General features: G+C 38.7%; 1 protein-coding gene across 2 annotated transcripts in view; it reads left to right on the top strand.

Annotated features, from left to right (window-relative positions):
- The window catches only part of LOC106949850 (collagen and calcium-binding EGF domain-containing protein 1-like), a 33,524-nt gene extending 10,388 nt beyond the window's left edge, over positions 1 to 23,136 (top strand). The window contains exons 3-11 of one of the 2 annotated variants that reach the window (XR_001425471.1): positions 16,208 to 16,260; positions 17,346 to 17,480; positions 17,721 to 17,858; positions 18,583 to 18,716; positions 18,903 to 19,008; positions 19,710 to 19,849; positions 20,698 to 20,733; positions 21,366 to 21,453; positions 22,058 to 22,121. Coding sequence is in view for 1 of the 2 variants with exons in the window: in XM_015036388.1 (XP_014891874.1) it covers positions 16,208 to 16,260; positions 17,346 to 17,480; positions 17,721 to 17,858; positions 18,583 to 18,716; positions 18,903 to 19,008; positions 19,710 to 19,849; positions 20,698 to 20,733; positions 21,418 to 21,453; positions 22,058 to 22,240 (961 nt within the window). In the remaining variant the exon portion in view is untranslated. Of the gene's footprint in view, positions 1 to 16,207; positions 16,261 to 17,345; positions 17,481 to 17,720; positions 17,859 to 18,582; positions 18,717 to 18,902; positions 19,009 to 19,709; positions 19,850 to 20,697; positions 20,734 to 21,365; positions 21,454 to 22,057 lie in introns of both variants that reach the window. The other variant, XM_015036388.1, reaches the window with a different exon arrangement.
- The last annotated feature ends 237 nt before the right edge of the window (positions 23,137 to 23,373 follow it).

The following is a 23,373-nucleotide window of genomic DNA, read 5'->3' as shown; positions in this document are numbered from 1 at the left end:
CTTAAGTAATTTTATTGTGAAGTATAGCTACTCTTACTTGAGTAACATTTCTAGATAATCTAACCACTGTGAGTAATTTAAACGAATCAGGAACAAGCTTGTTTTATCCTTAAATTCACCAGACACAGACGCACTCCTGCAGGTAGTGATCAGAAGGAATGTCCTCTGCACGGCAGAAGAGTGAGCCTGACACGGAAAGTCTGTAACGAACTCTGTGTGACGTTAGAATGGTGATTAATGCTCACGTCATATCTTCCATCTGGACTGACTGCTTCCTATTTAAGTGTGGAATGAAATGATGATGGTGGTTGTTTGAAAGGCAGAAAGAGACTACAGCCGGTTGTAATGAAGGGTTGATGATGTTTGTAACAATTGCAGTAAGAAGGTTGGCCCACAACCTGCTGCTGCCTTCATCCCAGACCCAACAACATGCACAAATCAGTAGATGTTATACATGGGCATAATTTGTTATGTAGCAAACACCAACATGAGAAAGAACTTGGCTTGCCGAACACTTATTTTAGGACTTGATGAAGGCAGAGGATATTTCTTACAAATGTAAAAATAAAACAGAGGTTGCTGCAGTACTTCAATAAAATAACCTTTTTATTGAAGTACTGTTTTATTATTCATAATATCGGTGACTGAGTTGAACAGTGATTGAATCGTTTAGTAAATTGTAAAACTTGCTTAAAAACTGAGAATTTGAATCGGCATATACATATTTCTTTCACATGATCCTGCAGCTGTTACCAAAGAAAACGCAAAAACAAAGAAAATACAGTGGTGATAGATGATGAGAGAAAGTTTTAGTCTGTCTGTCTCCCAGTAATGGATTTCCCTGATATTGCTAGTTGCGAAAAAGGAGTTTTTCATCCAATTTTGGAGGTTTAGCTTGCCAATTGGTGCCCATGCCAAACACACAATGGTATTCAGTTTAAACAAAAGAAATAAAAAGTGAACACAGATGAAGATAATAGTTAAGGAAAGCTGAGAACTTAGCAGCTTCAGGAGAGGAGAGTGTGTGAAAACAGCAGAGCAGGATAACAGACTCAAAAGTTGGCAAGCAAAGCAGCAGAACTAAATCAAATTGGGAGACTGCCAACTGGCAGGCAGGTTGAAAGCAGACATGCAACTCAAGGTAGGTTCAGTTTTTCAAAGGAAAAGACACAAGAAAGATAGAAAACCTATATAATCAAAACTCCTAGGATTAGTTCTACAGTGATAGAAGTATCTGGGTCGACTGGATTGCTGTCCAAATGCATAGCAGACATGTATCTGTCTAACAGGTACTTTGGACTTCAGCCACTATCCACATCAGACGTCCTGCTCAATTCAAGAGGGGGAGGCTAATCCGCACTTTATTCTTTATAGGCTTTCAGTGGGATTCAGGTCACAAAAGTTTGGTGGTCAATCAAAAGCAGTAACACCTCGGTCATCGTAGCAGCTTTTGGTGCCTTTGGTAGTGTGGACAGGTGCCAAGTCTTGCTTGAAAACAAAATCAACTACTCCATGAAGTTTGTTGGCAGAAGAATGCATTAAGTGCTCTGACATTTTCTGGTGGATGTCTGAGTTTACTGTGGACTTCCTAGGATGTAGTATTATCAGTTGACATGGCAACCTAAACATCAGTAGCTGTGGAAACTTCTCAAGAAGCATGCAATCGGTGGCTCTCCACTAGTCCTCCAGACTCTGACACCTTGACATCCAAATAAATGGAAACTTTACTTTCATCTGTAAAGAGGACTTTGAACTAGGCCTTCTGTAGGAGTCATCTGTTCATAATGGCTCTTGAGGCACTGACACAGACTCTCAGCCTGAATGGATTTTGCTTGACAAACCTTTCAAACCTTCAGTTATCTTGACTTAATATTTAGTTAACATCTGTCCCAACAACATAAATCTTTTGATTTAGGAAATAGTCCAGCAGGTTTTTTTTTAAAATTTATTATTTATTTACATTTATCATGCCAAGATTAAGTATGTACGTTTCTTGACAGAAACTCCAGTCCAGTTGTCTTCCTCTTCACATGATGCTCTTCTGTTCTCTCACACATTTGCTTACCTAAGTTTCATTGGCTTCCAGTTTCTGGGATATCTAAAACAAGAACAAACAACGGCAGAGCACTTTTGCCACGTGAGAGTGAAACAACAGCAACAAACTTGCTTCAGTCAGACCGCTTACCAAGATCTATAGCAGTGATGTAAACACCAAAGCTTGGGGATTGTAGTGAAGAATGAGAAACAGGCCGAATAAATCAGTAAAGTGTGATTCATCTGCTTGTGATTGTGGAAAGCTTTTTGCTTTTTGTAGCAGGTGATGAGAAGCAGACGTTTCTATGCATTTGTGTGTGTTCATGTCCACATGTGTTCCCTCTTCCGTCTGCTACATGTTGCATGTGTGGCTCATAGGCTGCAGGGCTGAACATGTAAGGTCTGCTGGGATCTGCAGTCAGAGTTCCTCCCTCTTACAGGCTATAAAACAATCCATTATGTTGCCTCTGTTAGGTTTTTTTTTTTTTTTCCCACACAGTTTTACCTTCTATTGATTGAAAGGATTAGCTGTAATTAGATATAAGGGAATTGAATTGCAATAAAATAAAATTAGACTTTCCGGTGTCTACATGTTTTTATTTACACCTTTTTTGGCACGTTTTCTTAAATCTCAATTTAAATTTTTTCTCTCTACAAATTCCATCACCTGCCAGTTTGTCCCATTATATTCGCAATGTGTCCATGGATGGCTATACCTCCGTGAACATAATATACCCCTGTTTTCTTTTATTGGACCAAACAGCTGTCAGCTTTTCTGTAATCTCAAAGTATTAGTCCGTACAAAGACATGTAACTGGGCTGTCTTACAGAAAACAAGTAAAAATTGTCAGTTTTCTTTTGCCGTTGAAACATCAAATTTCCTGCGATGTTCTTGATGAGCAGCTTTGTTGCAATTCACATTGGTGCATTTATGTTTACATCATTTTTTTTTTCTGGGGAAATTATTACTGTAGACTCCACCAAATAATCCTCGATAGTTTTGTAAGATTTTACAAAGCTGGTCCTAAATGCTGAATCCTTGGAAGAATGGAGCTTTGTAAAACATCCTTGTTTCTTTCTCAGTTTAACAAGCAAGACTTCTTATGCTTGACATTCTCTGAATCAGTCAGATTCTTTATTTCTCTCCGTGTTTACTCTTATAATGGCGTCAAATTGTCTTTTTTAATATTAGCTAGCAAATCTAAGTAGCACATTTACTGAGGTGCAATGATGATGTCAAGAAAGCAATTTTAACCTCCAAAATAAAACCCTTAGTATTGTATTTTATGCACCCACAGCAAATTAAGTAAATTTACACTGAAGATATAGCATGCTGAAGTTTGCTCAAAGTTTGCTGCAAAACATTTTGACAAGCCACTAATATAGTGGGCGACAGACTGACCTTATAAAATCAGATGTGAACTTTGTCTATTCCACGAATTGTGCTTAGAGGAGGAGTTACGTTGAACGTCACCCAAAAGTAACATATCGAGAATAAAGTTTGAAGGTCAGCACATCAAGATATGGAGGTGTTCTCACAAGAAAAGTATACTGGAAGTCATGTTGTAATTATGAGAAGGATGGATGGAAAAATTTGTGAAAAGCGCTTGATGAAAAACCGAGGAGGAAACCATGGTCGATTTGGGGACGGCGGTGAAGCGCGACCCATTTATGGAGGCTTTAATCCTCGACGTGGGCATCACAGGTTCAAGACCCGGCCTGTTGACCTTTACCGCATGTCTTCCCTCTCTCTCCCAACCTGTTTTCCTGTCTCAAAATTGACCAATACTAGAGTCAACAAAACCTTTAAAAAAAATCTAGTATCGATTTATCACAAAGAAAAACACAGTTAGCCAGAAAAACATTAAACTGGTTACAGGAAAGGAAATTAAAACTGCTATGATGGTCTAGAACAAGTTGACAGAACCTTCAGTATCTGAGACAGTTTGTGATAAATACATGGTAAAAATCACACCTTACCAACCCTTTGACATGTTTTAAAGTTTCATAGGTTTCACTGAGTATTTAATGCATATTGCATGTGTCATTTTAATCTATAGTGTAATTTATTTTTAATTCATTGTATATGTGGGGTGCTTGGGGTCATTACCAACATCTGGCATGAATTTAAGCCCATTAGAAATATATGAGAAAACCACTGACATGCTCAATACTTACTTTCTGCACTTTAGATCTGATCATATCATCCACACTGATATAATTAGTGATAGTTTCTGTACCAACAAAAACAATTAAAAAAAAAGTCTGACTCAGGTCTGAAACAACCTGGTTTCATTTTCCTACGAAACAAAGAACGGATGCAACCATGAATACACACCTTCAGACAGATGTTTGAAGACTCTTCACCGATCCATTTCTACAATGCTACAATTTGTGAATGTCTGGACTTAATATTTGCTACATTTGACGCAGTGTATCGACTTCAGCCTGTTTGTGTGCACAGGTGCAGATGAATGAGATCACCTTCATGTGGTTGTAAACCTGTGTTCACGAGGATAAAAATGCTGCCAAATACTGTCTTAGTTTGCGGATGTCTGCTTGCAGTGAGTGGGACCAAATTTGATAAACCGTAAACATATGTGCGCTTTTATGCTTTTCACATATGATATACCAGCATGTGTGTTCTAGAGGTTCAGTTTCACCTGCCAGCAGTCTGCCGTTAATCCATCTGAGGGAACTTCAGAGAGGCACTGACAGCTCTGAGTTTGGTTCAGGTCTCCTGGCCTCAAACTGTTGTCTCACTGTTGTGTGAAAACTCTTGAGTGGGAACTCATAGTCATTCAAACACGATGCACTTAAAAATCGTTTACATTCCACTGGGCATCTTTTATTTTTTGCTCTGTCTCTCTTCTATTATCCTTTTTTCTCTCTCTCCCTGTATACTTTGAATCGTGATCAGTAAACTTCAAGCTGTGGGAATCCTAACAAGCCTGTTTTTCTCACACTTGGACTTGATGCAAGATTTCTTTTAGCCATGTTAAACTCCATTCATAGTCTAGGTCTTCCCCCAGAACTTAACAGGGTTCTTCGTCTTTGTTCTCTGAGAGGACATTTTTGAGGCTTTTGCGTTGAGCTTCCTGTGTTTAATAGTTTTTTAATTGTCTTCGTAGAGCTGCAGACCCAAATTCAGACCTCCCCAACAACTTTAGCTGTGTTGGCCATCTTTTTTTGATTAGTGCACACCTGAAGACCCCTCTGGACAAGTACGTTTAATGTTTTTAAAAAATAATCTGCTCCAGATTAGTTCTTTCCAACCCTTTTATGGCTTTGTTGTCACTGTCGGTTACTCAGGAAAACAGATCACCAGCCAATTGATAACAGACTGGAACTGTATTTTTGTCACATGTATTGTTTGATGTCGACAAGCACTGCCGGGAGCATGTGCCTGCATACATGAAGCTCTGCTTCATGTAACAGAACTGAAACATGAGAACAGGGGTCCTTGTTTGACACTGAACAACCAGGGACTTAAAAGATGAAAACAGCTATAAATCTTGCAATACCTCCAGGATTTTCCAACATCAATGCCGAAGTGAGACCATTTACAAGAACTGGAAAACCTTCCAGGTCTTATCGGTCCATCACTTTGAGCATTAGCTACATTTTGTAGTAGAAATGTTTGCCAGAGTTTTTTTTTTTCTTTTTCTCGTCTTTCATGAAAACTCACAAACCCTCATCAGTGATCTCTCATTAGTTTGACCTTACTTCACTCACCCTGCTATAACCCTTCTGTCCCGGTTTACACCCGGCTGGATGGAGCTCAGTCACTGTCACTCACGTTTTAATGTGAAATGCTTTGCCAGTCCATAACTGGATTTTTATTCATCTACTCATGCCAATATGCTCTTCCAGAAAATCCTGCCGTGCCTGACGATGGAAACACATTGCTCTAACACACAGCTATCAGACTTTAAACTCTGGCTTCCCAGATTATTTTATAGGGTCTTGCAAAACTGTTCAAAAGCCCTAAGCTTTTACATTTGTTGTCATCCTACAACCAGAAACTGTTTCATTGGGATTTTATGTGACTGACTAAAGCAAAATGCTGCATAATTGTGTTGTGGAAAGGGTGCAAAGGATTTCAAATTAAAGTCTGAAAAGCGTACTGTGCATTAACATTTAGCGCCTTAGTCTGTTGAACATCCTTTCACTGCAGCTACAGCTGGAAATATTTGGACAAAGTCTCTTCCAGACTGCCTCAGATAGGGACTGAAATGTTTGTCCATTCTTTTTCAAAATATTTCAAACTGACTTGGATTGGATGGAGCATCAATTTACAAGTCTTGCCACAGGTTTTGGTGAGGACTTTGACCGACTCGCAGATATACTTTGATCTCAGCCGGGTGTTTGTTTAGGGTTGTTTCCTGATGGAAAGTGAGCCCCCACCCCTGTTTTAAATATTTTGCAGCTTTCCTTCCAGGATTATATTGTATTTAGCTCCATGTCTTCTCAACTCTGACCAGTTTTCCTGCCAATACTGAAGAAAGGCATCACCACAGCATGATGTTGCAACAACCCACGCTTTGGGGCTGATGTTTTCAGAGGATGAGCTTTGTTACTTGCTCTCCACGCAGCTGTTTGGATGGCCATGTCTCGTAGGTTTACAGTTGTTCCCCACTGTTTCTGCTTTGGGTGATGAATTGAACTTTGCTATCTGACGTGCTTGAGCAGGAAGGCGTCGTGCTCCAGGTTCTCATCAGACAGGTAAAACTCAGTCTGAGCGACCAGCTTTTGGATGAGCTCCGTATCTGGAGGCTGCCAGCTCTCCTCCTCCAACTCCCCTCCACTGGTGCCGGCACCACTGTGTGTGGGAAGAGAACATGGATCGCAGTCAGGGGAGACTTGCTGAGTGCTGTGAAATCCAAGTGTTTCATGTTTTAGACTAAGCACCAACATTAAAACTGTTGCACGTTTTCGTTATTTTCTTTAAGACTATATGCCAGAGGCTTAAATGGCTGGCAGAGACGCAGCCTCGTCCTGACATTTCTCTACAAATCACCAACGACTCCCTGCTTCCTCCTCCTACTTTCAGATTTTCCTTTACAGCCATCAACAAGCTGGGTCTCAGCACCAGATCTCGTGTCCAACCAAGCCTTGAAACTGCCAAGGGCTCTCCATCTGAAGGGCGCAGAGTCACAGACTCTCCCTCCCACAAAGAATATGGTGGCTCACCACATCAGCCTCACATTTTAAAAAAGCCACATTAACATCCTTCATTTTGTTACCCATTAAAACAGCTGTTTTATTTCTGACTTTGCAGACTCTCAACTAAAATCATCTTAATTGTCCTTTAATCTCAGAAAAACTAGTTGTGTTACACAAATTTAGACTCATCTTAATATTCTGTTTGAGCGGTTTGGTTTTCAGTTGCTACACAGTACAGAAACGCCCCTGGTCAAATTAATAAACTAGCTGATATCAAACTCTGAACCATACTTCAGCTTGTAAGTGACAGTCTTTGATTCACACAATCTCACGATATTCTCACAAGAAAATTTGAATGAATACATTCTTTTTATAAATTTTAGCCATCAGATTGTCTTCAGCAGGTACAATTAAGACATTTCACATTTCAATCCTTACTTGTAAGAAGGATTCATCATCAGTTCAAGATAATTATAGACAACCCTGAGCATCCGCTTTATGAGACTGTAACACAACTCTCTGTCTGCTGTATCTACATGATGCTGTTTGTTTGCTAATGTTCTCTAACAAACCTCTGAGGTCTTAACAGAACAGCTGGGTTTATACTGGGATTACATAACACACAGGGGGATTTATTTGCAAATTTGGTAATATTTAAAAGTAATTAGTGGCACACTTTTCTATTTTTACAAGAAATCTCGTAAACTTCTTTATAAAGTTTCTCCTCTTCCCAGTGCGATTTCATGTTGAAGTTGTCACATAAAATCCCAACAAAATAAACTAAATTTTCTCTTTTTTGCACAAAATATAAACTGTTCAAGTTCAAATTAGCTTACGAGGCCCAGTAACAATTATTTTGTCACTATTATAAACATTACGGTTCTCAACATTAGAAAAATGCATTTTGCTTTTGAGAAACATCTCTGATCACCACACATGCACCAAAAGGTGATTGTATGCTGTTGCTGCGATTACATTTACTCTAATGTTTACTTAAAAAATGTAATGGTTCATGGGAGCTTCCGCCTTCAAATAGCGGTAAAAGTGATATGCTTCATTTGAAAGTTAAGCATTTCAAACATTATGTGTTTACAGATTGGTTGTTGACTTGGACAGGGTGGATCATTTCTCGGAGGGGTCATAGATGCCAAATTTCTGGAGAGACATTGAGTCTGGACAGGGTCACAAAGGCCAAAGATCACAAGGAGAGCTGTGTCAGTCTCCTAAACCCCACAATAACATTTTCAGCCCTTTTCACCTTATTCATATCACCAATGATTGTATAAGTGTAGTTCTAAAGCAAAGCCCATCTCGCTAAATCTAAATGAAATGTCTGGACGGATTTTTGTGGTTCCTATAAAACTGGGGGGAATGTTCATGATGCAATCCTGTAGCACAACTCTTCCTTCATGTTCCAAGTAAGCCAGTAAATGTTCTGCTTCCATTTTGCCAGGTTTTTTTTTTTTTTTTTTTTTTTTTTTTCCAGCCCTAAAACCACAACAGTTTAATAAACCACTACGTTTAGTGAAAACAAATCGCCGTTTTAGGGAAATCTGGTGGGAAAGTGCATCATTCTCAGTCATCAGCATTGTTTGATGATATGGTTTGTGGTGTCTGAGGTTTGGTGTGAGACAGCACAACCCTCAAAAATAATAATAATTTTTAAAAAAAAAAGGTTGGAAAACAATGGGGCCTATCGTGTTCAAACACTTTTATGCTCATGACTTTCATATTGCGGCATGAGCATACAGAAATGAAAACTTTGTGGAAGGGTGGGAGAGATGGTGTTGCAATCTTTGGAGTGTTGAGGCGAAGCGGAGAGGAGGAAGAGGAGGAGGAGGAGCGCAGGTTGGATTGTGTTCTGGTCAAAGTGGTGCAGGCCTCATTTGATGAGCTACCAGTCAAAGCTTCCTCTGTTAGGTGGCAGGTCTGATGCTTCCCCTGAGGCCTGGGCCCTGGAAGTGGACTGGCAGAGCAAATAAACAGAGAGGAGGCGCTCGCACTCAACACCTTAACACATGTATACTAACACAAGTTAAAAAGAGCCTCTAGAAGTGACCTGCTGCTGTGCTAACACCCTATCATCTTTAGGAAGAAGTTGCTGTAAAACCTTTGCAGAGTTTCAACAAAGACGAAATCTGAGATTTAACAAAAGAAGAGATGTTTAGCGTTTAGAGCTTTTCCAGATGCATGTCAAACATGCGAAATTTCTTGCTTCTATTGTGAAACCAAAGGGACATAAAAGTATAAATAATGGTTTTCTAAACATGCTTTGAGTGAGAACTGTGAAAACAGTTGAGGCACCTTATAAACTTCTCTCACCTCACAACTAGCAGAAAATGAGCGACGCGGTGAAAAGATGTAAACAAAAACTGTCTGCATATGAAACGAATACCGACTTCAAAAAAGGAACATGAAGACGCGGCTCCCCTCCAAAATCCCATCTTATTTGTCTCCCTCATCGTGCTAATGTGTTTCAGGGTAATGCATCACCCCACAACCATGCACAGTACAATGCAGCGAGCCAAGTTTTACAGCTCTCTTCATCTGTGGAGGTTTTAAAACAAATAAATCACTTACATCTCGGCTGATGGATACAGCATGCCCTAACTGTAACACGTATGAGCTTCATTAGTTAGATGCATCCATCAAAGTGGCACACACATGGCTGGGCCCTTGTCCTGGTATGTCAAGAGGCCATTGACCTCCACTGAGCTCCACTTCCTGTGTCCCTCCCACCGCAGTCCCACAAGGGAACACTGTGAGCTCACAACAACCGTCATCCCTGAATCAAAAGCCATCCTCCTCCTCATGCCAATATCCCCTACTTCCTTTCTTACTTTTATTTCTCTTTCCTCCTCCTCTAAACATCCATATTAGATAAACTCCCATCTCTGCCACTATGTCAGCCACTTGAAAGGTCAATGATGTTTAAGATGAAGATAGTTGCTCTTGTTGTAGGTCAAAATTAAGAAATAATTTTGGAGTTTTGTACATTTTGATCTGTTGTTGGCCTCCACATACCCGCCTTCGGCTAGTTTAACTGGCTTTTTCCTCTGGCCAAGGTCAAAGTTGAGGCCAGGATTGAACCAGTTTTTCAGATAAAGAACCAGCGGTAAAACCAAACGCTAGAACCCGGTTAGCATAACCGGCTTAGTATAAAAACAAAAATGGAGGCTGCTTGAAATAACAAGTGAATAATAAAAGAGAAAATTGATCATTAGGTCTTTCAGAGGGCTAATGGTCTAAAACATATGGTCAAATTTACACAGAAATATTTCACCAACACATAATCAGACTTCTTCCATGGTCATCCAGGCCTGCCTACCGTAATCCTACAGAAAATCTGTGGGCTGAGAAGAAGAAAGTACCTGGATGTTCTGAGAGATTGTGCAAAGAGAAATCATATATCCTTTTCTGTGGTCGCTCTAACCTTGAGCAACGTTATAAAAGACTAAGAGTTGTCTTATGGCCAATTTGGGTGGGGGTGTCTGAAGTATTGACAGAAATGCTTCCACGTGCTCAAATTAAATATTTAATTTCTCATTTTTCCACTGTGAGATTGCGCCACTGCAATAAAAGATTCGTTTTGTGTGTTTTTCACACATTTTACTGGAGGTGATCATAAATGCGTCACTGTATCTCTGCCTGCCATTTGGGAGGATTGGGCTTGTTGTGCATTAATGGAAAGCTTCACCCAGGCTGTCAGGACAAAGGCAGAATATACCGGGGTTAAAATCAGCGAGGGTTTACTCCGTAATATCCTTTTTAGTGCATTCCTGTCTGCAATTGCTCAAATAAATCATGGCAACGCTGTAGCCGAAACCATAATAGAGAGCATCCCCTCTGTGGGAGGAGACCACTTTCTAAAGTACATAATCTTCAGTGTAAAGTGATCTGGGCCCATGCCTGCCTCTGGATCTTGTCTTTGTGTTTCTAGCCATGCTTTCAAGCTGATTTTGGCTGAAAATGCACCAGCAGAGTGAGGTTACACAAGAGCCTGCTTACACCTCTTACTGGGTCAACCCCATACCAGCTGAGATGACCAATAGAAGAAATTCATTTGAAAAAGGCCACATCAAAAGACAGATTTGAGAATCAGATCAGTATACTCTGAATTGGTTTGGGCTACATTTATATCTACATTGATCAAAACAGCAACTGTCTGTTAGATGTTTGATTAAATCAAACCTATAAAGAAATTTAAAAAAAAAAAAGTTCGGATCGGGCTCCTTTTCCCGCCATTAATCAAAAAGATTATTGCTGTCTGCTGCTGTTGCGTGTGAGATTTCTGCTTTATTTGTATCTATCAAAGCTAATGGAAGTGTCACAGTGCATATCTCAGCGTGCGCAATGTAATGAATATTTGGTTCTGTTTATTGTAATTTATTGGCTCTGGGTACACAAGCTGTCAGACCCAGCAGCCAACTGTCATGGTTGATGATACCCATACTGACTGTATCAGCAGAAGCCCACAAGGACTGCCTGATCATGTTCATGTTGTTTTTATTATTAACACACACTTTCAACGGCTGATTTACTGTAAAGCGTGTGGCCTAGCGCTGCTAATTTCAAAACATGCACACACAGGTTGACCCAAAACTCGACATCAGAACAGCATTAAAAAGACATACATTACTTCAGCATGGCAGCCATTCCACTCTAATACACTTACAGTAAACAATTAGTAAAAGAAAAGGCAACTAAACAATCCAGTCCTGCTTTTTATGATGCAATGGATACTGTCCAAAGAGCCAGTTTAGGGAATGAACTCACATGAAAGTAGTTCTGTTGATCTCAGTTCAAGAATGTCATGTTACGTTGCTGTTCCAGTGAACAGTTGTTGTTCCAGGGGTCTGGAAACTTTTATCATACAAAGAGGCAGGTTTGGACCCCAAAGGGTAAAATACAGCTAAAATCATTACAATCTAGTGAGCACAACATTACAACCACCAACCTTATGGGATCTTTTAAGGCATGGACTCTACTAGACTTCTCATAGTGCGCTGTGGTATCTGGCACTAAGATGTTTGCAGTAATCTTAAGTACTGGTGTTGTTCTAACTCGGTTCTCCAGCACTTCCAAACAGTTTGGTTTGAAAGAGAATTTGGATACCAAGTCTAAACTATTTCCTTCCTATTTCACTTCCTTGTCACACTCTTTTTTGGTGTATCAAGATATGTTTGAATATGTAAAAAACAGGTAAAATCTGAAAATGTTCTGAAAATTTTCTAGATCTATGCATGCAAGGCAGTGCAGTTCAAAACTTTGCTATTAAATAAAAAGTTATCTACATTTTTGGGCCAAAATAAGACATATAACATTCTTCTAGTGTAACGTTCTGTTGAGGTCTTACACTTAGCCCATCCGCCTGCTGGAGATGAGCTTCTCTATTTGACTCAGCTCAGTAGAAATACATGATCAGATTGAATCCATTCCCTATAAATATAAAGTCATCTAAGCAAAAACAGTGAATCAGTCCGAGGTTACCTGAAGCTAATGGGAAACGTTCAGAGTATTTCACTCTAACTTAGGATAATAGTGGCTTGCACTGTTTAAATAACTTAAATGAATGCAACCAATCATGCAATAAAGACTCTTTCATATAAAAGCAGCTGTTACAGGTTGGACATGTCCTGGTCTAAGTCTAACTGAACTTGATGGATTTTCCTTTGCATGAAATGGTAGGAGCCAGCAGGTCACCCCCACAAAGAGAGAGCAACTTTAGGCCAATAATATGTCAGTCAGAGCAGAAGAGGGAAGAACCAAATGGAGAAAAAGAAATTATGTCAACATCCAGTGAAAGTTTAGAATGATCAGAGAAATACAATGCTGACATTGGCCTAAATCTATGTATGCATGTCTTAAATCTCAAACAAAGTTTGCTGAGAGGATGTGGAAAAGGACGCTGGCAGAGAGACAGTTTGTTAGAGTTGTGCTTAGCTTAATTAATAAATCCTGACTGACGTTAAAAGGCTGCACCACCTCGTTACGGGATAATATCCCAGGCCTCATACATCACTTGGGAATTAGAATATTGTAATGTTGCCTTTAAATGAGACTAATAGTCTGCATTTGATGCCAATAAAAATCTTCTAACAGAAAACATTTTTACACACACAGATGGAGTTCCAAAACAGTAACCTATATTTCATTTGAACTTTTTTTCAGAGCTTATGTCAAGTTGATTTGGCCTACAGGCTCTCTAAACAGTTTCCATTCACCTTCCAAAAGCAAAAGCACAAAGAGTTGATCCTGCACTCCACTCTTCTGCCCATTAGACGTTTTGGGGCAGCTGCTGGTCTTGTGGGATACGTCTCTTCAGGTTTATTTCTCAAAATAGCTCAAACTCAGTTATATGTGATGAAGAACCTCTGTGAACATTTTTCATGTCTTGCTGCAGAAGCACAATTGAATTAAGTTGTTGCACATAAAGTCTGTATAATTAGAGTAATTGTCATACTGTAAAGTGAGCCTCTGATTCTTTCTCTATTTTTTGCAACCTCTAAAAAGTTCTCCAGCAATTTTGCCAATTTTATGATATAAAGACTCAGTTATTCAATATATGAATATATGATATAATGAAGATATATGCCCTTTGACATATGTACATGCAGTCAAAGTTAAGTCTACTGTGTTGATTATGTTTCTTTAGGTTAGGATTCTTTTTCTTTCTTATGTCTTATTATATATAGCTGCCCAGCTCTACCCACATTCGAAGTGGCAAATGGAATAAAATCTCTGTAGCAAAATGTTTTTTTTTTGTTGTTGTTGTTTTTGAAAGAAGCATGCACACAAAACCAAGCCAGCAGCACATAAAGTCATCCGACAGCACGTAAGAGTGCCCACTTGACGAACACTTCATGAGAAAAACCTCAAGAATTTCAGGGAGGATTATTGTGGGAAAGGAGAAATTCAGACGACTCAAACTCTGCAGAAGAAACAGGTCAAAGTGACCTCAACATGTGAGTGAGGCAGACCTTTATGCACAATTTTCTGGCTCTCAAGGAGCAGCATCTTCTCTTTAAAATGAACAAATCCAAAAAAACTGAAAATGAGATAAATTGCAGAAGGTTGTTCCTTGAAACTTTTGTGGTCCTATCAGAGAAATAATACAAATCAAAGGCAGACTTCATAAACCAGATAAACATTTATATTCATGTAAAGTGGAGACCTTTCAGCATCTGTAACACATTAACTCATCTCAGAAGACCAACTGACTGACGGATGGATCGACAGATTGACTGAATGAGTGTCAGTCTTAATCTCAGCGTTAACCCTCCCCTTTCTCCACCTCACCTCCATGTCTGGCCTTATCCAACCTTCTCAACACTCCCAGCTACAAGCTGCAGATTAAAGCTACCCTCATCTGGATCTCATCAGTGCAGGCCAGCCGTTGTGTTTTATAAGTTATTTTTCATTCACAAGAAGGAGGCATAGAGGGGGACTCACTGTGATTTAAAGTTGTAGGGAGGCTGCATGGAGGACAATAAAAGCAATGTTCTATCGAAGAGAGGTCTGTAGATGGGGCATCATTTTAGATCCCCCTCTGCCTCTTGCTCAAATGTCTGCATGAGTTTCATGTGCAATCTTTGTACCGTGGCCACTTTCTAAGCCACTTCCTCGCTTTTTCTTTCCAGCTGTAACGTCTGTAAAGTGTGGTGAATTGTTGTGGGCTGGCTGGACGAGTGTCATTTCCAAACATTATAAATCATTTGTGGTAAAAAGAAAAAAAGAAAAATTCTTCATATAAAACACCCCACCCCTTGTGATCCCCACCTCTCTGAGGAGAGTAACCATACATGCTCTGCAACTGCAACCTACAGCAATCAGAGGGAAATGTTGTGAACTTCTTCTTCTTCATATGGCTTGTCAGTGGCAGGCTAATTAGTACATGGAGGTCTGTAACAGAATCTAATAAAACAGGGAAGGGACAATTAAGGGCTGTAGGTAAGTAACCAAATGGAGAAGTCAATAAAAAATTAAATATCCAAACGAGAAAGTAACCCAAAAAGTAAGAAGTAAATTTTGAAGGTTTTAACTTGTTAAAAACTGAAAAAAATACATAAGTGAATGTTCAAAAGTAAATAAGTAAATGAAAATTAAATTAGACACAGAAATGTATATAAATGAATGACAAATATATAAAATGTTTCACTGTAAATAATTAAGGACGACAATGTTTTCATCATTTATTTACTAATTTACGGATGGATGGATGGATGGATGGATGGATGGATGGATGGATGGATGGATGGATGGATGTGCACAAATTACAATTTTCATGACAGGAAATCAGACAAGCTATAACAATAGCAACTTTGTTCTTTTTTTGTGGATAATTACTATGCCTTTCACAGCAGTAATTTGAAAGTAGAAAAACACATTCCACTAGTATAGCAGCTTTCACTCAGTTTAAAGGTGAGTGAACTGCAAGCCGGACTTCCTAATGAGTGCGTTTGGTGCCCCAGATCTCCACAGCTTTACTGTAAATGATCTATAGGTCACTCCGTCAGCTGCACACATCCCTCTGTGTGGTCTGTTGTCCTCTGACTTCCAGATGTGAGATATCAACACGTCTCTCTGCTGCTATTCTTAACACAAGTGCAGTTGTTAGCACAACAGTTTACTCTGTGTTTACTTTTTATTCAACAGCCTAAAAATGTGCTTCTCAGTGGGGTTTTGTCTGGATATAAGGAAGTCTTTATGCTGCCTATTTTGATACTCGTGTTGTTCATTCATGCAATTTTATTCTTTTGAAATCTTTTTTAACTGTCATGCTGTGACTAATTAAGTTTTAAAAATATGAGTTATGTTATATAGCTATGCTAAAACCTATTGTTATCATTTGCAAATTAATGCACTGTGTTATAGGAACAGACAAAAAAAAAACAAACAAAAAAAAAAACAACCTCACCCAGTAGAATAAGTTCTTTTGAAAAAGACAATTTGTTTCCTGATCATGCTAATGGACCAACATTTAATTTTCTTCTGTCTTGTATTGCAGGAGGAAGTGCTGTGATGGATTCAGGTTTGTGATGGGCCAGTGCATACCTGAAAGTAGGTAAACCATACACTGATCTGTTCTCACTAATGTGGAATTGAGCAAATGGAAATAACTGCAGAAAATTCCAGCTGATCTAAAACAAGAGAAGTTTTGTCTGAGAGGAAACAAAAGTGATGCGTCTTTTTATTCAGTTTATGCACACTTCTGTCTAACTGCAGATTACAGACGCAAGCTGATGTTTTGAAGCATTTATTTCTATATGATGATTGCAGCTAATGAAAACATTTAAGATACATTATGTTAATGTAGAAAGGTGTGGTTAATGAAAGGAATGTTTACTAGCTGGGTGTAATTTTCCGTGGTGCTTTAAATTTAACAAATGAGCATATCAGAACTCATATTCAAATTTTTCGGTTGTGATTTTACAACATGTTTTAGAGGCAGTCTTTCATGTGTAAACTATGCTGAAAGGGTCAGAGGAATTTCTTTACTTTCTCTGAAATTGGTCAGGAAGTAAATTAAAACATTTAAAATTTTCAAATAAAACCTCTAGAAGATCTCCAGAAATACTAATAAACTATAGATCAAGGCTACTTTGAAGTTTAGCTTAGTTCTATTATATTTAAAGGAGGACATTTATTTTGCATCAGCCACTAGATGGTGCTGTGCCTCCAGGCTGAAAACAAGCGCTTGTAATGGAGTGATTTCAATAAAATCTGCATTGTGGTGAAATCAAACGTCATGGACATAAACCGGGAGAATATTACTTTCAGAAAATTAAACATTACCGTCTGGCTCTGTTACAAAATCTAAAGAGTTAAAGGCAGCAGCAGTTTCAAAAATGAGGCCCTTAGGGGTCAGGTTATAGATTTCATGTTCGCTTTAAGCTGAAATAACACTAACCAGCTCAACACTGCGGTAACAGTCTTAAAGTATTAAAGTATTTAGTTGTAGTACTCATATACTTCTTTCATTTTACATTTTTTTCCCTTCTGATCTTTGTAGTGTGACACAATAAAAGGGGGAATTTAGCTCGTTAATAAGTCGTGCAAGTTTGACTGGCTTGATATTTTCTTCCATGAGCTGCTGGAGCGTTTCCCAGCAGTGAGATGAGTCGGTCTTCTCTTATCGTCTTCAGGTGTGGATGTGTGCGCCGCGTCACCCTGTGAGCAGCAGTGCACAGACAACTTTGGTCGAGTCGTCTGTACATGTTACCCAGGTTATCGCTTCGATAGGGAGAGACACCGCACCCACAAGTCTCCCTACTGCATGGGTCAGTATGCCTCTCTCTGTCTTGGTTTACCTATAACGTATTGTCTCTAATAACACAAAAATTTTGATTTTATTTGAACAATGAACACCTCTAGCTTCAGCCTCCACAACCTCTTTCTGTGTAAATTATATTATGCATGTAAAATATCAGACATCTTGGTGATTTTTATTGGTTTTCATGTCGCAGTTTATAGCTGGACCTCCGCTCTTTGTCTCTTTGCATGTTTTGATCTGCCTACAGACATCAATGAGTGTGAGGTCTCTGGTAAAAGTCTATGCGACCATGAATGTGTGAACACAGTTGGGAGCTTTCTGTGCCGCTGTCGCACCGGTTACATCCTGGCATCAGACCAGCGGTCCTGTATCTTAGTGCACAACTGTGAGTTGACATATGTTTTCTGAAACTGATCTGAGCACTTTAAACATATATAAAATATCTTTGGCATATATTGTTTGTCTCTTCCACTTGATAATTGTTATCTACAGCCCATAGTTGACTGTTACTATGAGTCACACCACAGAGTTCAATTTTATCTCTCAGTTGTGCGCTGAATAAGTTTTGTACCTTTGTATGTCCAGTGAGCACTACATTTAGGTTTGATTTACCATTCACAGAACATTGAAGGAAAAATTGTGACGCCCCTCAGGGTTTTGTATAGTTTCAGCTTTGTAAAGGTTATGCATCTTTGCTACTAGTGATACTAAAGTTGAAATCTGTCTTAAAACTTTTTAAATGGTGCCAAAATAAAGGCCTATTTCCCATTTTTTTAAAGGAATTTGGACTACATTTGACAATTAACCTGAACATATAATTCTAAAAAAAAATAACAGAGATCCTTTAAAATGCAATGGAGAAACCTTCTTCGTATTTGGGAAAACACAAGATTGTGCATTTTAAAAACTTCTTACTTTTGGGAACTTAGTCCTGAGAAAAGTACGACGATGAACCTGCATTGTTTACAGATTCTTTAAAACACAAGTAGCAACTCGCCTCATTCTTATGACTCAAAGTCGTGTTTACAAAAGCATTAGTAGTGCATATCCTGTTTAAATGGACGGCTTTCACCAAACAGAAGATAAAGAATGTCTGTTGTGTCGTGCAGTGAGTTCTTCGGGAAAGTCCGACACTTTGATGAGTGCTGGTTCCTGCTCGTTCACGTGTCAAGATTTCATGAACATGAAAAGCAGCCTGTTCCAACTCAAGCTGCGGCTGGGAAACACACAGTCGCACAACCAGGTAGGAAATCTGCCACATTTAAAGCGCTTGAGCCAAAGATATCATAAGAACATTTTAATTTTATGCTGAGGAATGACAAGTGAGCTTAATGTCATGGCTTAAGATGACTCTTACTCGAATTTAACTTTAGGCAGCAGAGACAGCTGATGCTTCCAAAAACATATTCATCTTCTGGTGTGTTTGCAGGTATCTGGACTGGCAAACAACAACAAGCCGATTCGAGCAGGAAAAAGTACGGACAGCCCCTGTCTTCCTGGATTACCTGGCCCTCCAGGTGCTCCTGGTCTCCCAGGTAAGAATGAAATGACAAGGGTGCTTGTGACAACTCAAACGCTACATATGTAAAACATTTGGTAACACTTTATTTGAAGGGGGGTGAATAAGACTGACATGACACTGTCATAAACACCTGTCATGAACATGAATAAGCCTTCATGAATATTTATGACTGTTGTCATAAAGCGTCATTCGGTAAATTGACACTTTTAATACAAAGTTGACATTATTTAAAATGCCTTTGTTATGATAACTTGACATTAACCAATAAATCATTACTGATATAAATTTGTTATAAAAGTATTACTGATTGCACTTTAAAAATCAGGTAACTTTATGTTATTAAAGGTATGATTTCTTGGTTAATGTCAAGTTGTCATAACAAAGACATTTTGAATAACGTCAACTTTGTATTAAAAGTGTCATAATTTACCGAATGACGCTTTATGACAACAGTCATAAATAGTCATGAAGGCTTATTCATGTTCATGACAGGTGTTATGTCATGTTTATGACAGTATCATGACAGTCTTATTCACCCCCCTTCAAATAAAGTGTTACCACATTTTATGGAAGAGATTAAAACCATAGTAGTTGTCATGAAAATGATTTTATTTAGACAAATTAGAATGGCACTTTCTTTTTTACTTTAATATTGCCACCCACTCCTCCATTTTACTTTTCCTCCATTAAATAAAATCTGGCTGTCTTCAACAGGGCACCCAGGAGATCCAGGAAGCAATGGGGATCCAGGGGAAAGAGGTCCACCTGGTCCAAGGGGTCCACGGGGAGACATGGGGCCCATGGGACCAGAACCTGATCTCAGACACATAAAGAGGGGCCGCAGGGGACCAATGGTAAGAAAAATAAAAAAACAATCTACGGTGTAGGTCACTAATTCAGAACATTAAATATGCATTAGATCAAAACCTGAATCAAACACACCTGCTTATCATAAAACTAGAGTACATGATGAGTTTATGACACAATTATTCCCCCCAAAATACCCCAGGTCCATATTCTTTCTGCTTCAGTTCACATGCGTTACTTTATATTTCAATAAAACGTTTGCAACCTTTCACCAGGCACAATGGAACAACATTGAAACAGAGAGAGGAGTTTTCTCCATTAGTACACACATTTCAGTGATCATTGCAGGTAAAATAAAACAAGTCAGATCTTTGAGTCTTTTAAAGAACTGAGGATTTCATTGTGGAGTTTGTTAGAACAGTGGAGAAGGATGCCACAAGATTTCTCTGCAAAATACACTGCTTTTAAAAAGTATTCATCTCCCTAAAGATTTTCCACATTTCGGCTACAACAGTTATAAACTTCAATATGTCTCACTGGGTTTTTGTGTGATGGGAAAACACTTCATTTTGCATTGCTGTAGAATGAAAATGAATTCAGAGTTTTCAAACTAACCTATGAATACAATTCTTTAAATTCTGGCTATATTTGTATGCTGACTCCCTTAATCTGAGACTGATTAATAAAATCCAAAAGTCACGTAACAGCATTTAGAAGATCAGGGAGGGTATAAGTCAATCCACCACTTCAAAATCCAATATGGCTGCTTTGTATGTGACAAAGCTACAGAAAAAAACTCTCTACTTGCACTGCGGATGATTTGTGCTCGTTTGGTGAATATGTTTTAATAAAGTCAAAATTGCTGAAAAATACCATGTCCTTATCATTTTAACAGGGACCGCCCGGGGCTCCAGGAAGAGACGGATTAAAGGTTGTGAAAGTAGATGTTTGTTTTTAATTTTATATCTCTTCTTGATTCTGCATTTATGTGCAGCTGCAGTCGCCATCTGGTGCCTCTGTTGCATTAATGCAATGATCTGACTGCTCTACATCCATATAATGCATAAAATTGTATAAAAAAAATAAAATAAATCACCCTCTAGCATATAAACACTAACCACAAACTCTGAGTTGAACAGCATAACTTGCAGATCCTTACTTAGCAACCATTAGGTCCATTTTGTGTACAATTACTTACTAAATACTTACTTAATAAAAGCCCAACTCAGTTCAGGTGTATTCACTTTATTTGCAGTACAACGGCAGCAGTTCTTCACAAAAGTCATTTGTTGATTCTTAGCAAAGCGTACAATAAATAAATGAGTAGATATTATACAAGTTCCATTGATTCAGTTGACTTCATGTGGATTAGATTTAGGCTGGTCCAACCAAATCAAACCTATAAATTGTAATTATGTATTTAATTTTAATATTTAGTGAGCACAAATGGATAGCTTGCATTATTGGATTGGTACTGTTTCTTATTCATCTTTAGCCACTTTGACTCTTAAATCCCCAAGTGAAGCTCTGCATGTGTGATAATATACTCTGTACCACGTTCAGTCTCTAAGGAGTTGAGAGAAACTGGTTCATCTTTGCTGTTCCCTGCCAACAGGGTGACAGAGGAGCTCCAGGACCCAGTGGACCCCCTGTGAGTATAACCAAGTGAATTCCTTGATCTCAAATCCTCAGCCTCTTCTGCTACTTCTGAATCTGGAATCAGACATTCACCACATCCCAATCCTTCCTGTTTTTAAAGGCATCTGCAGACCCTATCACTAACACCATGCTCATTTTTACTGAGATATTACCATAGTCCAATTACATTCCCTACAGGTGTTTTATACCATGTGCTATCAGCTTGAGAAAATAACTACCGCTGGGGATTTTTGAATAAAAGTTATAATGGTAGAATCGTGTGATAAAATCTAGGCAGTGATGCATGATGTTTACTGTAATTGAAAAAACGATTGACTGGGATTTCCACTCAGTAAAAGAAATATGTACCTAGCAATTACCTGGGTATTTCTGTCTGCCTTTGGGCCATGCGAGTTTCAGTAAATTGTCTGTGAATTTACACTGGTTTCCCAGTAGGTGGCAGTGTATGCAGCGACATCTAGAGTCAAAAACAGTAACCTTAATGCAGAGTTTTGAATAGGTGTCCACTGTACTGACCATGTTCTACAATATGGTTTAAAACATGCATATATTCACAATCATGATAATTATTTATATGATTTTTTTTTTTTTTACAGGGACCACCTGGCTCCTTCGACTTCCTTTTGCTAGTGATGGCTGACATCCGCAATGACATCATTGAGCTCCAGGAGAAGGTGTTCGGCGAGCGGAGGGGAATCTCCCTAGACAGTCCTCCTCATTCCAGCGGGGAGGAGGATTTTGTTGAATGGTCTTCTGGACAAGGAGATCTCAAAACCTGAGCCTTTCACAGCCAGCTCAGAGATCGTCATTCATTCATTCGAGGCCAGAGAACCAAACCCAGTGCCTACCTTTTAGTTTTGTTCAGAACCACCCCACCCCATCAGCAACCTCCCAGGAAATGAACATGTCACTGTGTGGAGCAATGAGTCTTGTTGGAACTCTGACAGCGCTTCAAACTGTGCCAATTAGAGATAGCAGACATTTAAAATCTCTCTCTCTCAAACTGCTGCCAACACAGTTTTGCTGCCTTTCATTTCTGTGGGTGTGTATGAAGCCTGTGCGTGCAGGACATCATGTGAGAAAGATACAATATGAGCCCGCCTGTCTGAGCCTCTGAGCTCTGCCTTTGAGCTGAACCACTTCAAACGATGAATTTTATCGTCTGCATCTCTTCCTCTTCCTGTGTCCGTGCATGGAAGCTCTGCTTTGCCACTGATGAATTGCCTGCGGGGGCATCAGTTATGAAAAAAGAAAAAAAAAAAATGCAACCTTGGATCTGCACGGTTTGCCTTTTCTGCACCTGCAGTGTCCAGTGCGGAGGTTTGACCTTTGCAGCCGTTCTCTGAGGCAAACTCAGGAAATATTTCATGAGATTCATGAGAATTGTGTTGTTGTAATTGTACAATCATCAATTGGGGCTTCATTTTTCATTAGAAAAAAAAAAAAAAAAAAAACTCTATGCAACAAGTAAAAACTGGTGGCATCTGCTGCTTTAACATTATGATGCAGGAATTAAATACAAAATATGGTTACTGACATTTTTATATGTAAATAATATAACACAATTGATATTTAAAATACACTTTTATACTCAGTATTTTATTTTAAATTGTATTGTTTATGTAAACAGGTTGGTGACTGCACATGTTGTCTCCTAGATATAATCCAAACCTGGCAGATGTATCATAGAAAACTTTGAAAATAGTATTTTTCTTTTAGTTTTCCAAGCTGCTGCAAGGTACCATACTGAATTCTTTTGATTATGATTTTATGAAAAGGTAAAAGTGTGAAACAAAACTTAATCTGAAAGCTGAATTTATATATATATATATATATATATATATATATATATATATATATATATATATATATATATATAATTTTTTTTTATTTTTTTTTTTTATTTCTAATA

Source organism: Poecilia latipinna, unplaced genomic scaffold, assembly GCF_001443285.1.
Source record: "Poecilia latipinna isolate Pla-1442-1.1 unplaced genomic scaffold, P_latipinna-1.0 Scaffold367, whole genome shotgun sequence".
NCBI classification, from domain to species: Eukaryota; Metazoa; Chordata; class Actinopteri; order Cyprinodontiformes; family Poeciliidae; genus Poecilia; species Poecilia latipinna.
The sequence above is the reverse complement of the archived record's forward strand: the minus strand, read 5'-3'. Positions and strand labels throughout refer to the sequence as shown.